General features: G+C 39.2%; 1 protein-coding gene across 3 annotated transcripts; it reads right to left on the bottom strand.

The window, feature by feature from the left end:
* Positions 1-474: 474 nt before the first annotated feature.
* Positions 475-21,368, bottom strand: BNIP3L (BCL2 interacting protein 3 like). 3 transcript variants are annotated; one of them, XM_035022595.1, is made up of 6 exons: positions 21,177-21,368; positions 14,125-14,308; positions 9,734-9,806; positions 4,886-4,989; positions 4,603-4,752; positions 475-3,263 (listed from the first exon to the last, which is right to left on the bottom strand). In XM_035022595.1, exons 1-6 carry the CDS (start codon positions 21,274-21,276, stop codon positions 3,215-3,217), a joined length of 660 nt encoding a protein of 219 aa, XP_034878486.1. In that variant the 5' UTR covers positions 21,277-21,368; the 3' UTR covers positions 475-3,214. The 3 variants fall into 3 exon arrangements, with proteins under 3 accessions (XP_034878486.1, XP_034878487.1, XP_034878488.1); XM_035022596.1 differs by having other exon boundaries at positions 21,213-21,357; XM_035022597.1 differs by lacking the exon at positions 21,177-21,368 and adding an exon at positions 15,052-17,050.
* Between the last annotated feature and the right edge of the window lie 475 nt (positions 21,369-21,843).

Raw genomic sequence — 21,843 nt, 5'->3', positions numbered from 1 at the left:
AAATCTCAACTTGGTTCAACACTAAACTATACTTTCAATTTCCTCTCTACCCATCCTGTTTTCCAGCCACAATGACCTTCCAGTTCTTCCTAGAATATATTTTCCACATGTCGGTTTCTGCCATTCCTTTACAGGCACACTCATGATTCCCTTTTGTGCTTGTTGAACACTTACTCAATACATCACCTCTTCTGTAAAAAATACCCTGATGCCATCTAGCAGAAGAGAAGTTCTGAATACTCTGGCCCCATCATACTTCATACACACTTCTCCGATAAATAATATTTTGTGGTGATGGTCTCCCCGCGAGGGAACTCAGGTCAGGAATAGCATTCGTTCCCATGCACTTGGCACACTGTAGGCCCTGGAGTATTTGAGGAACTTAGTGATGGAAAACTTCTGTGTAGACAGGTGAGGCTTTATCTCTAAACTCCCACGCCACGCACATGACATAAAATGATATGCTGACAGAAGAAGTTTTGTGAGAGCTTTAATGGCACAAAATGTTTATAGCTACAAGTTATACATGTCTTGTAAACTGTATATAATGATACAAAGTGCTAACTAAATAGATGAAGAATGCATAATCACTTTGGCTCAGTTAATTCCAATAATTTCAACAACTGGTTCACTTAAAAATTCATCCGACTGGCTAAGTCTTCAATTTTCACTTTTTAGAGTAGTAAATATTTTTACTGCAAAGTAACTTGTTGCACTTTTCAATGTGCAAGTTTGTGCAGTTTTGCTCATGATTCTATTTACAAGTATTTTTAGCCAGTTTTCATCAATCAAGAAAAATGAAGCCTGCCTTTTCATCCCCAAATTGTAAACAGGTATAAAGCTTTTTAAACATTAATCTTAAAATGTCAACTGTTAATTGTCGAAGTCTCCCTTCCAATCATGCAATTGGTTTCTGTTCAACACAAATCTGGGTAGGAGCATAAACATGTATTCCATATGTTAGGGCTATCAATAAATACTGCATGATTTCATCTTAGGAGAAGTTTTACTGTGATCATGTATTCATGTTTTAGGTAATAGTCCAAAATTTCACAGATATTTTAAGAAAAAGGACAGAACTAAATTTATTTCCAATGTTGAAAAAAATCATAAATATAGCCAAGTTCAACCACACTACTGACAGAATTGCTACTGAGTTTCAAAAGAGGGCAATGTGTTACCTGTAAAAAAGCTGCTCTTATTTTAAGGTTGATTTTACTTCCCCCTGCCAGGATATCAGTTGTAATGCGAGTTGCATATTGTAGCAGTTTAACAGTTTAGTGCTTTCAACTTTATCAGCCTTTCCAATTTTACTCAGGCTTTTCAAAATCAGTGGGCCATCAGATTCACTTTCTTTCCAAAGAAATCCAAATATGAACACTTGAAATAAATAGGTTACAGAAGGCAAATCAAGTGTTACCAGGTTTGAGAATAAGATAGAAACAAGGTATAACAAAAAGATACCCAAAATTATTTAGGCATCAAGTGCTAGAAAGAAAACAATTCAGAAAACTATTTTGGATATATCATCTTTCTTAAAGATAACCAGCTATATTCCTGAAAAAAGAGAGTCAGAAATTAACTTTTTTTGTTTAATCTGTAGGTTACTTTCCATTATAACATGTCCATTTTACAAAACTTGATGTGAAAGACAAGAGAGTTAGTTTCTGCAAACTGGCAAATCTGGCTGCCAGTGTTCTTATCCAAGGCAAACCTGATGCACTTTATTTAATGAATAGATGGCCAGTTTTAAAATTAACAATGAGAAGTTCTCTAAATAGTCAATAGTAATGTCTATATCATAAACAGTAATTATTTATATATAAAACATATAGTAGTATCCCCTTCAGAGTCATGCTAGGTGTTCCAAAATCCAATAAGTCTACTTGGAGTAACTGGTAATCCTGCTGCTTTCTAACAGTTTGGTCCTAAAGCTTCACATTTTAGAAACGAACAAACAAAACAGAAACAGTCTATCACTGAAGGAAGCTGCTGAGCGCTCGGGAACCGCAGGAGTCGAGCACGACTGAAAAGATGGCCCCAGGAGAACATGACCACTGCCCGCACAGTCTCAGGCACCACCTTGGGAGGCTTGTGCAGGTCAACATTAAAAAGGGAGAGATCCAAAGAAAAAAAATGGCATCTTTTCAGAACTTTGTCAACTGTTCCCACAACCCAAGTCTGGTTTTCAAAGTTGCACAAGTGCTTGGAATCACTCTGAAATAATTATCTTCAGAGTTTAAAGGCTTCAGAGTATAAGGGGCGCTTCCTAAAACAAGAAGCCTGTATTTATACCGCAAACTGGAACTCATTCCAAAGCCCCTTCTGAGAAAAGAATTAAAAACAAAAACACAAAACCGAAACTTAAAGTCATGAAAAATTCACATGCAGCTAAAGCTAATAAACGTAAAGACACTAAACACACATAAATCCCCAAAGCAATTTCATGTATTTCTAGGCCTGAGACGTTCCTTAGAAGAAATAAAGATTCTACAGCATAGAGGAGACAGCATCACAACATACTAGTATTAAAATCTGCTGATGTAGTTCAGTTCTTACTCTGCTTCATACCCACCCCTTACGAAGCCGGCCTCCTATAAATTAAAAGGCGCCGCCAGGAGGCCGTTCAGACAAAACGTGGCTCCAAAGCTTGTTTAAAATGATTTTTTATTGCCCAGGATATTTTGTTTCTTGTGTCTTGTTTTTTTTTGTTTTCTTTTTGAATAACTGTAAATTCAAGCTTAGGGAAGTTTGTTTTGCCTTGAAACGAAACGAAACGAAACAAAACATTTGCTAACCTGATCTCATTTGAAGAGAGAGATGGTAGTTATCTTGCAAGACTAAAATTTATACCATGAATGATGCAGGTCTAAGTCTGGTGGCACTAAAAGGAGACGATAGCATTGTTGACACAATTATAATCTGCTGGTGGCATTTGCGGAAAAGAAGCCCTTGCAAATTTCTAAATAACAGCAAACTCTGTTAGGAAATTCTAAAGTGTCTTACAGGCCAAAAAGGGAATGAGGTTAGTAAAATGCCTCAACAGAGTTTGAATAAAATACTGGGTCTGAGAGTTACTGGAACTTGGATATGTAAAAATAGGGTGGTAGGCTGGGTCATGCTTACAATGGTCTCAAGTTCAAATAAACTACTGTGACAATACACCACTTCACAGGTCACACGCTTCTCCGCTTCTCCGGGGCTGTTCTTCCCTTCAGTAGGTGCTGGCAGAAGGTGTGCTCAGTCGCTTCCCAATATAGATGCTGAAAGGAAACAGAGTGCATCGGGTCTCATCCGTGTCAACAGCTGCACACCCATTGGCCACGGGCCAAACTGCACCTGACAACTCCACGTTGTAGAAGACTCTGAAGGTGGATGTGCACAGCTAACACACTGAAATCACTGCTGACTTACTTAAAACTAGTCACCAGCCAGCCAAACTGGTTTTAGGTAATTACGTTTACTCATCAGGCAGGACTGGACAGCACAGGGGCAGTGATCACACGAAGTAAAATCAGAGAGAATAGATCCCTCCAAAGAACAAAGCACAGCCAACTTCCTTTGACATGTTCCCTTAGAGTAGGCAGAAAGTTCTACTAATATTTCACGCACAAAATACAGTAACATGCCAAATTACAAAGCTGCCAGGGCTTTATAGTGGGCTCTTAACTCTTCAGGATTAAGGCCTAACGTTACTTTTCCGTGCCAAGCAAGTATTTTACCATTAAATAACGTAAGCAGAAGGGCAGTTAAGGAAAACAGGAAGCTAGTCCCACCCCGCCGTGTAATAAAACCAACTTTCTCAAATCCTACTTTCCCCACACACATCTATAACAATAGTTACACTTACACCAGCAAGCGAGACAATCTGAAGACTCAGGAAAGGAAAAGCAATTGGAAGGTATAAAAACCAAGTCCTTGAGGGCAAATGAACTACTGTGCAGTCAATACTGGAGGGGAATTTAAACTCCTCCCCTGCCTGCCCTCACACCAACCCCATTCAACACCCACACACTCCCTTCCTCCACAAACCCCCTCCATCCATTCTGCTGTTTGTGATTGCAGCCTTCGCCATCACAAAAACAGATCAAGCACCCAGAAAGACAAAAGAAGTCTATGGAAAAGTCGTGTGTATGGTTCCATGTTTATGACTGTAAGTAAATCTCTTACCCATATGCTGAGCTCCTTACAGGGGAGATAAGGGGTCACATAGCTTTTGTATATTATATAGAGAAAATGATTCTCTGCACATGCTTAAAGAGAATAACAGATAGGTCTTAAAAAAAACAAAAAACTAGTGTTTAACTCTTAAAATCTTTCAAAAATGGATTTCCTCAATTGTTCCATCAAGACAAAAAAAAAAGAATTTAAAAGACATTCCTGAAAAATTCATCAGTTACAGGTAAATATAGGGCCAACTTTAGAAGAATAAATGAAAATGCTACAAAGAATAAAAACAGGATCCTGAACCAACCTACCAGTTTCACTCAAGGCCTATTCAATAAAATGGTGTATTTTCCCATCTGGGGAAAAAAAAATGAGAGGAAATACAACAGGGGATGAAATGAAGGGAAAACCCATTAGGAGTCCACCAGTACTTACCCTAGGCCCAAAGCCAAAACATGAGAGAGGAAGAGAGACGGAATGAACACCTTAAGGAATTCTGCGGAGAAAATACCCCCTTTCTTCATGGCCCCACTTTTCCTCATGCTTAAAGAGACGGAGCGTTTGGGGTGTCTGAAGTGGAACTCTCTGAGGGAAGAAAGGCAGAGGCAGGGATCAGAAACGCACTTGCTGAGAACATCCTGGGAGCGAGCAGGTCCGCTGCCCATGAGCAGGAGCGGCGTCTGCCATGTCCCCTGAGAAGACACGTGCAAGGACTTACTTAGGTGGAATGTTTTCAGGTCTACTGGACCAGTCGGACACCCAGTCGACGCTTTTCTTTGAAGCATCGACTTCTTTCTCTCCTTCTGGAACTTCTTCTTCTGACTGTGAAGAAGAATTACAACTTTAAAAAAGAAAAAAAGGAAGCCCAATTGTTCCTACTACAAAAGACAAATCTAGACAGAAAATATGTGAAAACTCTAAGGTTGTGTCCATCAGCAATTTTTACGTAAGAAACATGCCAGTTTTCTAAAAAGGCTGACCCAATGATCTGAGATCAGGGCATTTAATATCTTAAAAAGAACCTGACCGGGCCTCACTGTTGTTCTATCTAAGCGTAGGATGTGAACCTGAAAAAAGTGCACTTCAGGCTGTAATGCTCACTAAAATGTGGAGAGGATTAATAACTGCTGCATCTGGGTGATACTTATACCAAGGCCCACTGCAACATTCTCTTTACTTCTGTTCACACTTAAAATTTTTCATTATTAAAAATAAAAAAAAAACTCCAGAAGTATATGCTAACCAATATAAAGTGATGAGAAAACAAGTGGGAGATGTGATGAGGAAATAATAATAGTATTTATTAATCACTTATCAAGAGACAAGCATCATTCTAAGCATGTTACATGCATTAATAATTTTTACCTGGCAACAACCCCATAAAAACAGGAATTATCAATATTCCATTTTACAGATGAGGAAATGAAGACATAAATTCAGTAAGTGCCTGAGGTTCTGTAAGTAGTAAGAGACAGGGCCAGTATTTAAACTGGGTAAACTGTCTCTCAAGTCCCCAACTCCTAAGCACTAGGTTTTACTTACTGGAAGGAGATTCCATCTTTTTTGACAAATCACTATCTAAATATTTCCCAAGGTTTACTCAAAACTACTTAAGCCAAAAGTTTTTTGGAATCATTTATTTTATACTGACTTAGAATTTGACATTTTTTGCATCAGGTAAATGAAAACGAAGTCCTTTTTCTTACTAATGATAACCTACAGTTTCAGGCCAAGAACAAGCAAAATTCCCAATAGCTTCCCTTTCACGAGAACCCACAGGAATGAGATAGTCCTAAAAATGACAGCAATATTCACTCGGCTTTAAGGAATGTGATGCTAGGACCTCAAACCCAAGGGTCTCAAAGCAAAGAACTGTTTTGATTTGTTACTTCGTTTGAACAGGATTCACTCTTTGACCAAAGCTTTCATTCTTTTCGGTAGATAGCTATGAAATGCAGAGCTTGATATATATCACGTGTTTCTTTTTGACAGGCTAGTTCTCTATGAACTAAGTGCCCCAGGAAAGTAATTCAGAGAGTAAAAGGGGCTACCCTATCTCTAGAGACTAACAAACTGAAAGTAAAATCCCTGTGGATTTTTGCTACTCTGGTAGTATCATTCTTACTTAGTTCTGCTGGACTTGGCAAATTCCACTGAATGACACAATGTAGCCCTTAGGATTAAGCTTTTTCCATTGGGTATTGAGATTACTCAGAATCATGAGTTGGCTCTTTGTGGAATAAATCTGAAAACATCTTAAATCAAAAACAGTAAGTTGTTACAATTTACTTATAGATCAGTTTGTGTACACACAGTATCTGACGATACCCAACACATTGCACGTGACTTCTGCTTACAGCTTCCAATTCTGATCTCATGTGTCTCTCCTTAAAACTGCTCAAAGACTGAGGTTTAAATTTGTGAACAAGGTAATATTTTCTACTTTCAAAGAGAATTAAAATGTAGTAAAATTTTATGGCTTAATTTACTTTAAGATGATGTCATTTTCTCTCAGTTGAGTGAAGCAAAGTTATCTCTGGACTACTAGTAAAAACAAATTCCCCAATTAAGTTTATAATGCTTACCTTAAGAACCAGAAATCCTATGCTATCCTCATTTACTACTGCTGTGTGCTTGCTTCCCTTTATTAATCTTAAATTTGCCAGTTTCAGGTTTTAAATTACCTTCCAATCCTTGGAAAAATGCATTTAATATGGTAAAAACGTACTTAATCTAATTAAATAAGATCCATGCTTTTACCTCAATCAAAAACCTTCTCTGATTATTTTAGCCTGTCCTCATGGGCAAGTCCTTTACCTTCAAAGCACTTACATTTTCCCTCTCTGGCCCATGTCAAATTCTCTAGTTCTCTACGTGCGGCTATTGAACCGCACAGAATGGGGTCCATAAACCCCAGTTTTAAAAGAGGGGAAAGGGAGGGCATTTTCGGTGTGCATCAGTGATACAGGGACACCCGACACTGTGCTGGCCCCCCTCAGTCCCAGAAACACATGCAAAAATGACTTCCGGAGACTTCCACAGTCTCTTTGCTGCCATAAAACGGAGCCTCTTGAGGACTACGGTCATAAAAGTGTAGTCTGAATGATCCTTTTCCTAAATGCATTACACCTTAGGCTTCCTCATACCCTAACTCACCGGGCACGTCTCGGTTCATCCTCACGACCTTGTGAGCGCTCCGGAAATCAATCCCGTGCACGGACTTATTTTAGTAGAAGGCACAGGGGCTGCAGGCTCAGACAGCCCTGGTTTCAATCCGGGCTCTATCACCCATGGCTTTGTGATCTTAGATTAGTAATTTAATGAAGACAAAGCCCCACTTCTCCCATTTGTTCTCAGGGCTAATATCACCTCTTTCACTAGACTGAGGACACTGAAAGTGGGAAAAATCTTTTTTAAAAATAAATTTAGCACCCAGAATATTTTAATATATATTAGTGTCTTTCCTTCCTCCTCCTAGAAAAGGCTAAAAACATTCTATATTCTTCATATAGACACATATAAAAATGTTTGATAAGAGCAAGTCCCGTAACATAGTCCTATGGTAAATGCTTCTATTTGCTAATCCTAAACTCACTTCTCGTTCATGAAAAAAATCCACCCTCCCAAAACCTAGTTATTAATTTTTAAATGATCATTTCTGCAATTTTAAAAAAGCAATGTAATAGGCTTTTTGAAAGTTTAAATAAATCATACCTACTGATTTCTCTTTTATTAAAAGTCTTACTCTAAAAGAACATATTTTTCTTAAGGGATTTAAAACTGCTTTTCCAAAGATGTAACGATGTTTAAATGGACTGCTCTGATTGTTAATGTGGCTTACCCAACAACGTTGACAATAACTAATGTTCCTTTAGGTACTAGTTTCTGAATTGGGACCACAGTAGCAATACTACCATAATCTGACACAGAAGCCAAAAATGTTACATTTTCTCTCCTGAATTTCACAAATTCCTCTGGAATTCTAGGATGAACTCAGTCAGCTCCACAATTGCATTTAAATTCAATTATCAGTTAAGGCTAATTGTACACTGCCACTCCATGAATCGAGACAGCACTTATCAGTGTTCTATTACATTGTTAGATAGATTATTAGGAGGGAAAAGTATGTGTGGAGGGGGAGGGAGGTCTAAGATCAAATAAGCTTGGGAAACACTTGGTTTAAACAAACAGATTCTTCTACTGCAGGAATTGTCAGAGCCTTTAATGTGCTACTATGTGCTGTGACTACTGGGGGTGGGGTGGGGGGGGGGTGGAGAGAGCCCAGAGACTGTATTATTTCCACTTAACTTGACTTCAGAACTATCTTATGGAGCTTCCCATTGAGCAAATGTTCCTCGAAACACATTCTGTAAAATGCTAGATTTTCAAACTGTCAATATGAATTGAGGACATCTTCCTCAGAAAAGACTACAGCAAAGAATTAATTTCATTTCTCTTCCTTGGGATTCCTTAGTACACTTTTGTCATGGAAACTACGTATTTTCTTCTTCATTAGTTATAGCTTATGCACATGGCAAAACTAACATACATTAGCCAGCAATTCAACTGCAGTTAGAACATCTCTGTACATGAGAGCCTTCTTTATAATATAAAGCTCATAAAATAAATTCATATCCGATCTGTAGATTTTCTAGGTTTTAGAGAACAGCACAAACAGAATACGGAAAAAGCAGGGAGAAACTGTGAAGCCTTCTGAAACAGAAAGAATACTGGGTGGACCCAACATATCATGCACAATACTTCTAGTGCAAAAGGCGAATAGGACATTATACAGGGAGAACCCCATAAAGCAAAGTTTCTGTCCGAATGCATTTAAACATTCCTTCCACAAATACTCTGCTAGCCCATGAACACGGGAGAAAAAGACAATGGTTCTGGTCCTCACAAATTTGCACTCTAGCACTTTTAGGCGAGTTGACACATCAATACAGTCAAGGGCCAGCTATGAGCATTTTAAAGCGTTAATAACAATTACTTACTTACTGTAAATTTCAGAATATTAATCGTTGTATGCTTTCAATACTACAGCCATCTATTTTACTGACAATGTCAACTCCTAGTGAACTACATTTACCTTCTTTAGTTTAAGGAACCCTGCAAAATTTAGATGAATTTTATCTCTAGCTGTTGAAATTCATCTCAAAAGTCACTGCTTTGATGTCAGATGCAGAAAAAGTTTTCACACCTGGTTCTACAACTTTCCTTTTCATTCATTTTGTGACCTTAAATAAAACCTCTATCTCAGCTTTCTATTTAGAAACTCAAGAAACCAGCCTAGAATACTGGAATGATACATTACAGACAAGAATCTTCTGATTCTGTTAGGGTGAGAGGAACCCAAAGTCTCAGCTGCAAAGGCATATAACGAGGGCTGTATCACCCTAAGTAAATTCCAAAATCAGAAACTGAAGAACTTATACCAGCTTCCAACTACTTTTTAAAGTCTTCTTGTTCTTTAATATATTTTAGCAAAACATATTTAGAGTTCGCATTCCTAATTATTTACCGTACATCGGAAAAACAAGCACACAACACACGCACACACCTGAGAGCTATGGTCCCTGCTGGTGTGCATCTCCACATCAAACATAATCTGCCCATCTTCTTGTGGGGAAGGGCTAGAAGAGAAAGAATTTAGCCATTAGTTTTAATTCTCATTTTGTCAAGTAAATTAACCTCCACTGGAAATTAGAAAATTAAGTCACAGCAGTATGGCTCTGAAAAAGCAGCAAATCAAAAAGTATTATCTTGACCCCAAAGAACAAATGAAATTGAGCACTCTTATTCCCAAAATGTTCTGGAATTTTGTGATGGTGATGAATTCCTTTGCAAGGATAAATTTTCTCATTTTTATTCTTTTTCCAGTAAAGGTACAAAGATCTTCAAATTCAGAAACTTAATTTCAGGTTCTTTTCCTCAAAGTTCTTTCATCATTAAATAATACATCACCAGTGATTTTCAAAGCGTGAAAGCAGTTTTCAGAGTCTAGTTCGTTCCCAGCCTCCTGAGGAGCTTCCCAGGTGTAATCTGAAACCGGCCCCCACACAGGAGGGCAAGGAGAGGGAAAGAGGCAGGCCACTCCAGGGTGGTAGGTGGCAGCTTTAAACGGCAAGGGAATTTACAGATGAGGCTTGTCTTGGCGTGACAGTAAGGTGAGCAGATGGCACCGCCTGCCACATCTTACAAGTTTATACGGAGGTCTTAACTGGGTTTAGTCACGGATACCATTCAAACAGTCTCAACGCCACATTTCTGTCTCAAAGCTGTATTCCTGAGGCAGCTTCTGGGAGCCAGGAAGGCAAGCAGAACGCACATTCCAAGGACAGGGAGGGAATGAAGAGCCTCCAATTGCCCAAGTCCAGCTCCAGGGTCAAACTGTGGTCACGTCTTCTCGAACACCTCCCCCAACACGCTTTCAAAGGGTCTTCAAGGTTAAAGTTGTTTTCATGATACTATTATGATTTGCCTTTTTTATTCTTATTTTGTCATGCCCATCATTCTTATTCTGTGTATTGTGAAATTTTCCAAAGGCTACATGATGTGTTTTATCACTACAAACCGAATGCAAAAGTGAATGAGAATCCAGCTGTTTTCTATTAAGCCAGATAAGAAAGAGATTTGCAAAAATGTAAATCAATGCCACTAGTTCTTACTAATTTTTTTTTGGTTATGAAAAAGTTATTTTTCATTTTAAAAAGTTACTCATACTGAAATGTAATGGGTTTATTATTGTTGAATGAATACATATTTTTAAATTTCTTTCAATTTCTAATATAGTTAAATATCAATATATATAACTCCCATCAACAAAAGATCTTTGGGGATCCTTAGTAATTTTTAGGAATGTAAAGGATATGGAGACCAGAACCACCATTCTACTTATTTCAGAAATTATTTGCTTTGAGATATTTCAAAGTGAATTATATAAGCATATATATGAATACAGAACCTTCAATGAAAAGTACAAAATATATTCCCAGAAACAAAAATTTACAGATAAACTTTTAGACAAAAACACATGATCATGAACTATACTTGATATGATAGATGAAAACAACCTGGTAAGTTCTATTCTTAACTTTATCAATGATTCCTTATGTAACCACAGCAGGTCACTAGATTTTCCACCACACACCCCACCCCACCAAATCTAAACCGAAGTAGGGATGAAAACGCTCCAGGCTTATCCTGTTCAAAGGAGTAGATGTTATCTGTTAAAGCTACCAAGAGCATGTGTACAATGTTAACATACAGAGATGCTTTTGAACTAGAAATCTCCGCCTAGAGCACAGGAACCAGGTGGAAGGAGGCACTCTTGTTGTCCTCAGTTTACTGTCATTATGGTCACATAACACTGTTGCGTTCACAGCCAGAGAGATCAAGTTAAGGGTCAGCCTCACAGAGCCAGGAGCAGGTCAAGGCAGCAGAATGACATAGGCAAGAACCCTACAGAAGCACTGCTCTACTTCTACACTCTATCACTGCACCAATCTCACTTAGAAGAATACTAAACGTTTCACTGGTAAACGGTTTACTACTTCTAGAGCTTCAATCCTGGCTTATATGAGAATTAGCCAGGGAGCTTTTAAAATATCCTCACATCTCTACCCCGTCCCTGATGACAGAATATGAACCTCTAGGGATGTGGCCTGTGCACTGGTATTTTTAAAAGCTCCCTGGGTGTATCTAGTGTGGAGGTTGAGAACTCCTGCAATAGGGTAAAACGCAATAAAAACACAAAGGGGTTATCTTCTAATAACCACTACAGTGACAAAAATGTATCTCTGGAATAATTTTTAAATTGAAAATATGGTTTACCCTTGAACAATGCAGGGTTTAACCCTGCACAGTTAAAAATCTGTGTATAACTTCTGACTACCCCCAAACTTAATTACTAATAAACCACTTTTGACAAGAGGCCTTACGGATAGTCAATTTACACATATCTTGTATGTTATAGATTTTATGTAGTGTATTCCTACAATAAAGTAGGCTAGAGGAAAAAAATGTTAAAGAAACTCGTAAGGAAGAGAAACTACATTTATAGTACTGTACTGGATTTATGGGAAAAAATCCACATGGCTGTGTAGTTCAGACCCATGTTGTTCAAGGGTCACTGTATATATAAATTAGTTCTGGGATGAATATCCAACAGTCCCAAAATGTTTCCACCTACAAAAAACACTTCTCAATGACTTCAAATATAGAGATGCATGGCAACTCAAATGACATGAATTTTGAAGACATTTTAAAATGTCAAGGTGTGTTGGCACAGGAGAGTATTACTGAGCTAGAGTTGCAGGCCTTCTCTGAAAGATGACCAGGAACCCAGAGCCTAAAGATACAGAAGCTGAGGGATAGGAAAGTGTTCAAAAGCACATGCCACGCCTTGCTTCACGTGTTTAGAAACCTAACTTAAACGTGATCACGGGAAGGTAAATTCATATTTGATCACAAGTATAACTACAACCACAAGTGAAATAAGATGACCAGAAAAGCAAGCAGGTGACTTCTTCTCTGCTCGGTGACAACAGCAAGTGAACAAGAGGTTAAGAGACACATTGATACCAATGATCAAGGGTCATGTACTTGAATGTATAGTAAAAGTCTTATAAACAGGCCCAGAACAAGCAGAAAACTTCAGAAACCCATTACAAGTCCCATAATATAAATGTAATAGAATATAAACTTCATTCTGAAAGACAGACGAATGCTATTGCAACTGGAATCAATGGCAAGCTGCTCAGCAAAGAGCCATCTGCTCTGCTTCTGCTTTTAACCACAGCCATCCCAGGCTCCTAAGAAGCACAGGGACACAGGCAGAGATGAGACGGGGTGGTGGGGGCGCACAGTGTGCCAGAGCCAGCAAACCAGGCTCTGCTACCTTGGTAACATCAGTGGATTATAAGATATGCAGGAACCTCAAACATGACTGAACTCCTCTTTCTCCTTTGAAACTTTTTCTGACAAATAAAATATGCTATATATACAATTTTTACAAAGTACAAAAATATTCAGAAGAAAAATATCCATAATTCCACCCCTTAGAGATTATCACTTTTATTTTTAGTATACATTTTAAGTGTTTCCTTAGTCTTTGCCTTGTGCATCTGCATTTTCTACATGACTAATGTCAATTAACTCTTAATTAACCAAAAGATCATCCAGTATCCCATAATGCTAACAGTATGGCTGTCACCAGTCTAAGAAGTGTCAGGCGTACCACCCAGCCCTCCGGAAAAAAAACAAAGCTCACACTGCAAAATAAACGAACAACTCGGTTTCATTCCACTCATACGTATCACTGTATCCTTACTCTTTCACCAAAAGCAGCCCTTCATCAGTGGAATTACTCTTCCCAAGGCAAATGTAGAAAAATGAGGTCTGAAATAAAAGTTCCTCTGAAACAAAATGGTCTTCCAAATTAACTATCTTTGCAGACCCTGGTTGGTGTTTCCAACCATGCAAATACCACTATAACTTAAATCAACCTGCCGTTTCTAGGACCCAAATGTTTACTGAGTGTCTACTATGCACCAGCACCATGACTGTCAAGGGTACAAAGGAGATGAAACATGATCCCTGCCTTCTGGAGCCTCACAGTCTAGAAGGGGGGACAGATATGTAACTGGCAGAATATGATCTGTGAAACAGGACACAGAGGAAAATGGGAGAAAGTTTAATACTACAAGTAAACATTTATGCCATTGACTTTTAAATGGATAAACATCAAAAAAAATGATACAATCTGAATAAGGAAATTGATTTAATCTAGGGAAAAACACCAGGCACTCAAGTATTTGTCAATTAGCTATCTGATTTAAATACACATGCTGCAATAAATCAGGAGTCACATTTTGTAAAAGAAAATGAAAGCAGATTTATTTTTTCTAATGGGAATTAACCTTGTAACCCATCTGTATGGATCTCACTTACCTGTCACAGTGAGAGCTGGCTCTTGAACTACTCTGTCCTGATTCATGTTGTGCATCCAAAAGAATCTTCTCCATGTCTCCATTGTGGATAGAGGATGAGGAAGGTACATGTTCTAGCCCCCCATTTTTCCCATTGCCATTATCATTGCCATTGCTGCTGTTCATGGGTAGCTCCACCCAGGAACCTGTTGGACAAGTCAGATAGCTTAAGTTAACCACAGCAGAACCAAACTCTGTCATGTGCACACAGATGCGAATGTGGTGAATTCTGATAAGAATTCGGTCTTGCCTCAAAGCAAATGCAAGAGTATTCTGAAGAAAATAAATAAGGAGCAACAGAAGTCTAAAAATACATATAGTTCCTGTTCCTGAAGTAGCTCACGCAATCAACCAATTTAGAAGAAGCTGGAACTCTACAACTAGTATCTTAGAAAATGTGTCTTTCAGCCAATTTTCTCTCTAGTTAAATCTTAGTTTATAGATGATAAGCACTTCACTGAAAACTTTGAGATTGCTTTTCAGAAAATAAATGGCTACTTTATTACTACTTATCTTTAATATTTTAATTATATATGTTTAACGTAATACATGTATGTATTTTTTCCCACTACTTCAGCTATTTAGTTGTATCCTCCCCACAGATAAAATAAATCTATGGCTTAGAAACTTCTTAAAAGTCATCTAAATAAGTTAACAACTGTCCTAATTAGCACAATTAGAAGCTCCTAGAAAACTTAAATCCAATCATAAAATTTTCAATTTGTGTACAAATGTGCAGCATAAAATTAATGCATCTAGCTCTTAATTAAATCCAGTGATAATACTAAAAAAAATCTGAAAAAAGCTTTCTCTCTACCCCACAAATTAGTTTCTTCCTTTCCTTTATACCTCACCCCTTTCTATCCTCTCCCCTATGCACTAACCATACCTTGTGGATTTGTCCTTTCTTCTCTCCCACGACTTCCCTATTTCCTAGGGTTTCACTAAGCCTTCTTGGTTTTGGGGAGAAACTGCATCTGTACAGGAGACACTGAGGTTTTCTCAGGCCAACAGTCAAAGAGGGTGGAGCCACAGGAAAGGGGATGTGGCCCTGGTAATCTAGATAGCTCTTGAAAATATTTATTTATTGGCTCAATGAGTTTGCTGAACACATTAAGGTGCTTTAATTTTAATAAGAATTGATAACAGTAGCCAATAGACCAACTTCACAACAAAAAGAAACACGGGTGAATTCTTCCTAATTTCCATTCTGTATAACAAATTTTGTTTTAGAAAATATAACCAAGCAGGTTGATAGGGCCGTTCCTCCAAACTCTCAGCAGAACATTAGAGTTCTGTGGCCAATCTTCCACCAGTAAATCAGAAAAACCACCAAATGAGGCTCAAACCTTAAAATGCACTCTCAGTTAGGTGAGGACTATTCTAAATCCAAAGTGCACTCAACATCATCCTTACATGAAGGAAAAGCTCAAAGGCAGACCTGGCTAGAAATCTGACTCCACCACCTACTCTCTGCCTGTCTTTCTGAGCTTAGGTATTCTCATTTGTAAAACAGAGATATAAAAATACAGACCCCTACCTCTCAAAGCTGCTCTGAGGATTAAACACAGGACATAGGTAAAGTGCCCAGTAGGTGGGAGATGTTCAGCTATCCACTAGTTAAAAGAGCTTTATTATTTGTCAAGTACTTAGAACAGTGTTTGCTAAATAAAAACGAAGTTACCCTTTCCTTCCTTTCCCTCTAAGGCAGTCCCAGTGGGTGTCACAGTCCCATAACCACCACCAAATCTTGGGGACTGTACTGCCTACAACACAGCTGTAGGACATCTCTGTGACCTCATTCTACAGACAAAAATGGACACAGACTAGACAGAACTCAAAATGGATTAACAAGTTCAACTAGCAAAGCTAAGACAGACTTAACACTAAAGGTAATTTAATTAAATACTTGGAGTGCCTCTGGAGTATAAAGAACTATGCCAAAAGCATCCCTAAATTTAGAGTTCTACAAAGTATTTTAACAGGAAAGAGACAGAAAAAGAGGTATATGATAAATTTTTTTTCTAGTTTAACTGTTTTCTAGGACTGTCAAACTTATTTTAAGCCAACAGAATCAGTTCTTCTTGTACAGAAGCCCAAAGTATAAAATAAACAAAAGACCTGAGCTGCTCTGATAGAAGAACTAAGGAACCAGGAGTTTCCCATGGGTCTCTGTGGAAGCCAGTCTTCCCTAAAATACAGTGAATGTTCACTTCAAGTAGCTGATCAAAGAGAAAACTGGCTGTAACAGTATCTTTTCCAGACCTTACTTTTTTGAAGGACTTCCAAACCAATATCTAAATTCTTCTTTCTGCATTAAAAATATATGAGCAATCATAACCTAGGAACTTGAGAAGACATAGCTGGAAAACCTCAGTAAAACCGACCTCTGTGACTGGCTTCACACCCAGCATAACTGAAGTCATTTCTACTTAAGGCAGACAATATTTATCTGGCATATATTACTAGGGTGGTTAAGAGCACGGACTGAAGGCAGACTCCCACTCTACCACTTAACATCTGTTACACCCTAGACAGGTTACTTAACCCCTTAACAGTTTTCTCATCTATAAACTGGGAATAAGAATTGTATCTACCTCACACAGTTGTTAGAAGGTATTTAATGAATAAAGCATGGAGAAAAATAAGGTCACTAGTATATGGTAACTGCTATGTGCTAGCCACTATTATAATTATACTGTTATCTTTTTAAAAAATTTATTGCAAAAATGTGTTTCTTGAAAATAAACATAAAGTAAAAACAATTTTTCCTCCCAATCTCCCATTCCTACTCCCAAAGACCACTTTTAAAAGGTTTGTATGTCAACTTTCAGAGCTTTTTCAATGAAATACAGTTGTTTTTTGTTCTTGTTTTTATAAAGAAATTGAATTGTACTATGAATATTTTTCTGTAAGAAGCGTTGGTTTTTTTTTTAAGATTTTATCTATTTATTTAAGAGAGAGAGTGCAAGCATGAGCAGGGGGAAGGGCAGAGGGAGAGGAAGAAGCAGACTCCCCACCGAGCAGAGAGCCTGATGCAGGGCTCGATCCCAGGACCCTGAGATCATGACTGGAGCCGAAGGTAGCCGCCTAACTGACTGAGCCAGACAGGCGCCCCTGTAAGAAGCATTTCTTACCCAACAACTTATAGATCTCTTTCAAGGTCAATGTATATTACCTTACTTTATTCTTTTAAACAATTGCTTTGCATCTCATCATAAGTATATACCATACTTTAACCATTATCTAAATGTCAAGGTTAACCATTACCCAAATTGTTTCTAATATTATGTTATTACAATCAGGTCTTCAATAGACGATAATTTGACAATGTGCATTAAGACACCTAAAAAGGTAGATTTTCCTTAAAAGTTCTCTTCCAGATAGATCTATAGAAATAAACATTACTGCAGAAAAAGTTATGCACACAGATTATTAAAAGCTTCATCTTTTGACTAAGATGGGAAAAAAAATAAACTTGTCTTTCTCAATAGGTGGACTATACATGCTTTTCATTACCTAGTTCATTCCTGATTTACAGCCTCAAAATTTCTTGATGTTCTAACTACCAATTCTCACAAAGTCCCCTTCGACTTGGAAAGGAAACAAGACAAGATACGAGGATTGTGCTGGCCAAGCAATACAAAGTAGAAAAAAATCTGAGTGAATTCTCTTCCTGATAATCAAGCTTTAAAATTAAAAACTGCAGGCTCTCTCCGTTATATTAAAAGACTACTTACAAACTGAAAAGCGTTCTCTTATGCCAGACTCTACACATACACAATACATGAGATATTTTCTAGTTTAAGTCTTTGAGAATTGCTAAGAGATTCAGAATTGCTAAGAGAATCACACTTCTACATTTTGTAATATAGTACATTGTGAAGGTTGGTCCAGTAATTGTGATTATATTCATGACTGTATGCTGTATATACTCTTTTATAGTTTTATAATCACTAGTTCAATCCTCTTGCAAGAAGGGGAGTGGGAGAGCTGAGGGGTAGAGGAAGGGAGAGAAGGAAGAAGAGTAGTTCTCATCTTTTTCCACAACTTTCCAAGGTCCCATGTATAACTCTTATCCGAACCAGGGGTAACACATTCCATTATGTCTTATGTTCTCTCCTCAAAGTCTTTATTTTATTTCAAATACTTGATGCTGGAATCCAGACCAAGAACAGTCACCAACATTCTTCTAAAAAAAAAAAAAAAGTTGGTCATTTTGCACAAGTGGATACTTACACATCAGTTACTTATGTATTCAAAACAGTATCATGAAGCAGTGAAGTTTCACATGCCATAGCCTTAAAAGCCTTCTCACCATACTGGGGAAGCAAGTACATACATCATGGTTGAAGATGTTTAAAAAAGAAAAAAAAAAAAGGCTGTACTTCCTACATTAAAGAGTAACGAGAATTTTACTACTACCTGGATTTTCCTTATACTACCTACCAAATTATATAGCATAAATGTCCTATACAAATATTCTTAATCTGTTAGTTTTCTTAAGAATAAAACTGGACTGAAAACTGGAAAAATGTCATTTTAACTTTGCCAGCAGTTCAGATATTTATCCACTGATTTGTAAGGAAAATGAACATTTCCCCTACAATGGTAAACTAAAAAAAAAAAAAAAAAGTCAGAAAAAGGTTTCATTATTCCAAATATTTCAATAATTTGCTGTTAAAACTGTCTTGACCCCTGAACTGAAGAAAAATCCCAAACCACAGATAATCCATACAATGAGTTCATCTCCTGTGTTTCACAGTTGTGCAACTTTACCCAACAAAGAACTTCAACTTATCAGCAATTTGGGTAGTATTAGATGTCTGAATACGTTGTTTTGCCTAGTGCCCAAAAATCACTTGAAGGAATCAGTAAGGCTTCTTGTTTTGTTTAAACCGCTGTTGTATAATGAACTGAAAACACAAAAGAATAAAAGGCAAGAGGGGAGAAATTAAATATGGCACTAGCTAAAAGGTTTTCAGTAACTTTTCAAAGCTCACCCTACTCAAAACAAAATACTTTCTGTCTAGATTTCCCAAAGCCAACATTTTGATATCACACACAGAGTGTTCTTCCACTTCTGTTAAGAGCTAATACAAACGTAGCAGCAACTGATTGGCCAAAAACATCAAATACCTCACAGGTCTATCAGACACAGAGATAAACAATCACAGACAGCTCAACCCCATTTGTTCTTGTTTTTGTTAAATGGTGCGCAAAGGGAACTAAAATTCCTTTTTTTCCTGTGAAATCATGTATGCATACTAACCAAACAGCTAACTTGTAAGTACTGCAGGAAAACGGGGAGTACAATCAAGAAACAGTACACTAAAAAGCTAGATAGGCGGGTCACCTCTGTACATTAGGAAGAACAGTATACTGAGAGACTAGGAAACACAAATAACCAGGGGATTCTGGGCCACTAACGCGTCCTGAAAGGAACACTAGCTCATTTGAAAGTAAAAATCTCAGCTCTAGGTCCTAGCCTGCTGTGAACTTGGACAACACACTTTACTCTTGCTCTCTTTACCCGTAAATAACAGAGTTACCTCTAAAGTCTCTTCCCATTCTAAAATTCCATGCTTCTAAGAGTATGCTAAAAACGGGTAAGTAGTGTTTTAAGTGTACATTAATACATGAAACAGATAACGTTTAAAGATACATAAACTAATCCTTTCTGTGGGAAATAACATATAAATCTTAAATTCCAGAACGTAAGACACTTGAGTTTCAAAAACTCAACATTTAAGAAAAATTTACCCATCAAAAGATGGAACAGCAGCAACAAGCAATGAAAATATCTTAAAATACTCAAATTCTATCCCCATCTTGTGGGAGGGGACAGGAACTCTTTTCCCTAAAATAATTTTTAGGCCATGTTGGAACACGTCCCTCTTATGAAAGACATTGCAATGCCTTTGAATGTCATTTAAGCATCCAAATGATTTTCAAACGATTTCATCGGGCCATTTGCTAACTGTCCCAACTGCCTCTTTCAGGAGATCAATTACAGAAAGGTTAGGCAAGAACCTTTCCAAGACGACTGAGCTTTCAAGACAACTGGGAAAAACCTTAGGACAAGAGGTCTGAGCACCAGAATGTCATGATAAGCAACTGTAGTTGGTCGTAACTCAAATACTGCACATTAACTTCCAAGCGCCCGACTGTATTCGTGTGGTTTTAATCCCGTTCCTGAACATTTATTGCCCCAGATTCCACAATTTATGCAATCTTGGATGGTTCAAGAGGCTGTTCACAAAAGGTTTTCAGGGCACACAACTCCATCGTTTCAAAAACAAAACCAAAAAACTCACTTGGGCCAACTCTCAAAAACAAACAAAAAAAAGTAGCATAGCCTCCTCACCCCCCATCCCCAACGTGAAACAAATAACCACTAAATTACCAAATGATTTTCCTGACCAGCCTGTGTGGTAACAAAGGAAGGGAACTGGAGGGCTCACATTCTGAGCCCTAAAAGAACGCCGACCCAGAAAGGTGGGGTCACCCGGGCCAGGCCCGAGCCCCGCCGCACACCTGACCTCCCGCGCGTTCCCCGGCCGCCCCCTCCCCTCGGCCCGCCGCCCGCGTCCATCCCCCGGCGTCCCCGCTGCACGTCCCCATCCCTGCCCACGTCCCCTCCGCCGCCCGCTCCGCCCACCCTGCTCCCCGCGCCCCAAGGCCCGCCCCCCCCGCGCCCCGATTGGCTCCGCTCAGGGGCCCACCACAGGTGGGATCAGCTCGTCCCCCTTCTCCTCCCACCCACCTGCCCTCCCCAACTGCCAACCCAAGCGACCCCCTACCAAGACCTCAGGAGGGAGGGGAGACAGGGCTAGAGAAAGACAGGAGCAACTCCTCCTGACAGGTGACGGGAGCTGTCAGTCACCCGCACATCCTCAGCCTTGGCCAATGGGCTGCCTTCTCCTCCCGCCCCCCGCGCGGAGCTGGCGGCGGCGGCCGGAGCAGCTCCTCCTCCCCCATCCTCTTCACCGAGCCCACCCGCCCACCACTCACTGTTGAGGCCGGCTGGCGGGGGCAAAGGCTGTTCACCTTCCTCGCAGTTGTTGTTGTTGTTGTGCGGGGGCGGCGGCTGCTCTACTAAATGAGACGACATTGTCAGGCGGCTGGAAGAGCTGTGGCCGCAGCAAGACCGCCTCTGGTTCTCGGGCAGCAACACAACAAGCCGAGTCCCCCGCCCCCTTTTCTGCGCCTGCGCAGTCCCTCCCCCGCCCCTGACGTCAGGGCCCGCTCCGGCCACGTGATGACAACACAACAAGCGACGGGGCGGGGAGGGGGCGTTCCCAGGCGAGCTTCAGACCTGGAGACGCGGGAGTCACGCTGACACGCGCACCTGGAATGAGTTCTTGCGTGTCATTTGTACCGGCCTGCTGGAGTGACTTATGCAGCTGGAACTGAGATAGAGGTTAGGGAGAAATGTGTAATGAGGAAGTGTTAAGATGTTCATCTGCTGGCACCCAAATCTGCACCAACATTGCTTTAGCCAATCCCTGAGCATTTCTTTTTCACTGTCTACAAGGATTCATTTCTGTAATAGGTTTCATGGTGACACAAAGGAAGCAAAACCCCCGGCGCCTCCCTGTCATAAACCTAAAACAAAGCTGGCAATACATTAATACTCCAAACAGGGAACAATGTAAGGCAGGCCAGAATTTTTAGTTGC

The sequence above is a fragment of the Mirounga leonina genome, unplaced genomic scaffold, assembly GCF_011800145.1.
Source record: "Mirounga leonina isolate KUSES-001 unplaced genomic scaffold, KU_Mleo_1.0 Mir_176, whole genome shotgun sequence".
In the NCBI taxonomy this organism is placed as follows: domain Eukaryota; kingdom Metazoa; phylum Chordata; class Mammalia; order Carnivora; family Phocidae; genus Mirounga; species Mirounga leonina.
Note: the sequence above shows the minus strand (reverse complement) of the source record. Positions and strands in the feature narration are given on the sequence as shown.

What these genes read in the sequence shown, in the direction of transcription:
- BNIP3L (XM_035022595.1), bottom strand. Translation starts at nt 21,276, where the DNA reads ATGTCGTCTCATTTAGTAGAGCAGCCGCCGCCCCCGCACAACAACAAC. An exon ending in CCTGAAAACATTCCACCTAA is followed by an intron (nt 4,753 to 4,885) that starts GTAAGTCCTTGC and finishes TTCTTCCCTCAG; the next exon opens with AGAGTTCCACTTCAGACACC. An exon ending in GTTTTGGCTTTGGGCCTAGG is followed by an intron (nt 3,264 to 4,602) that starts GTAAGTACTGGT and finishes GTTTCCTTTCAG; the next exon opens with CATCTATATTGGGAAGCGAC.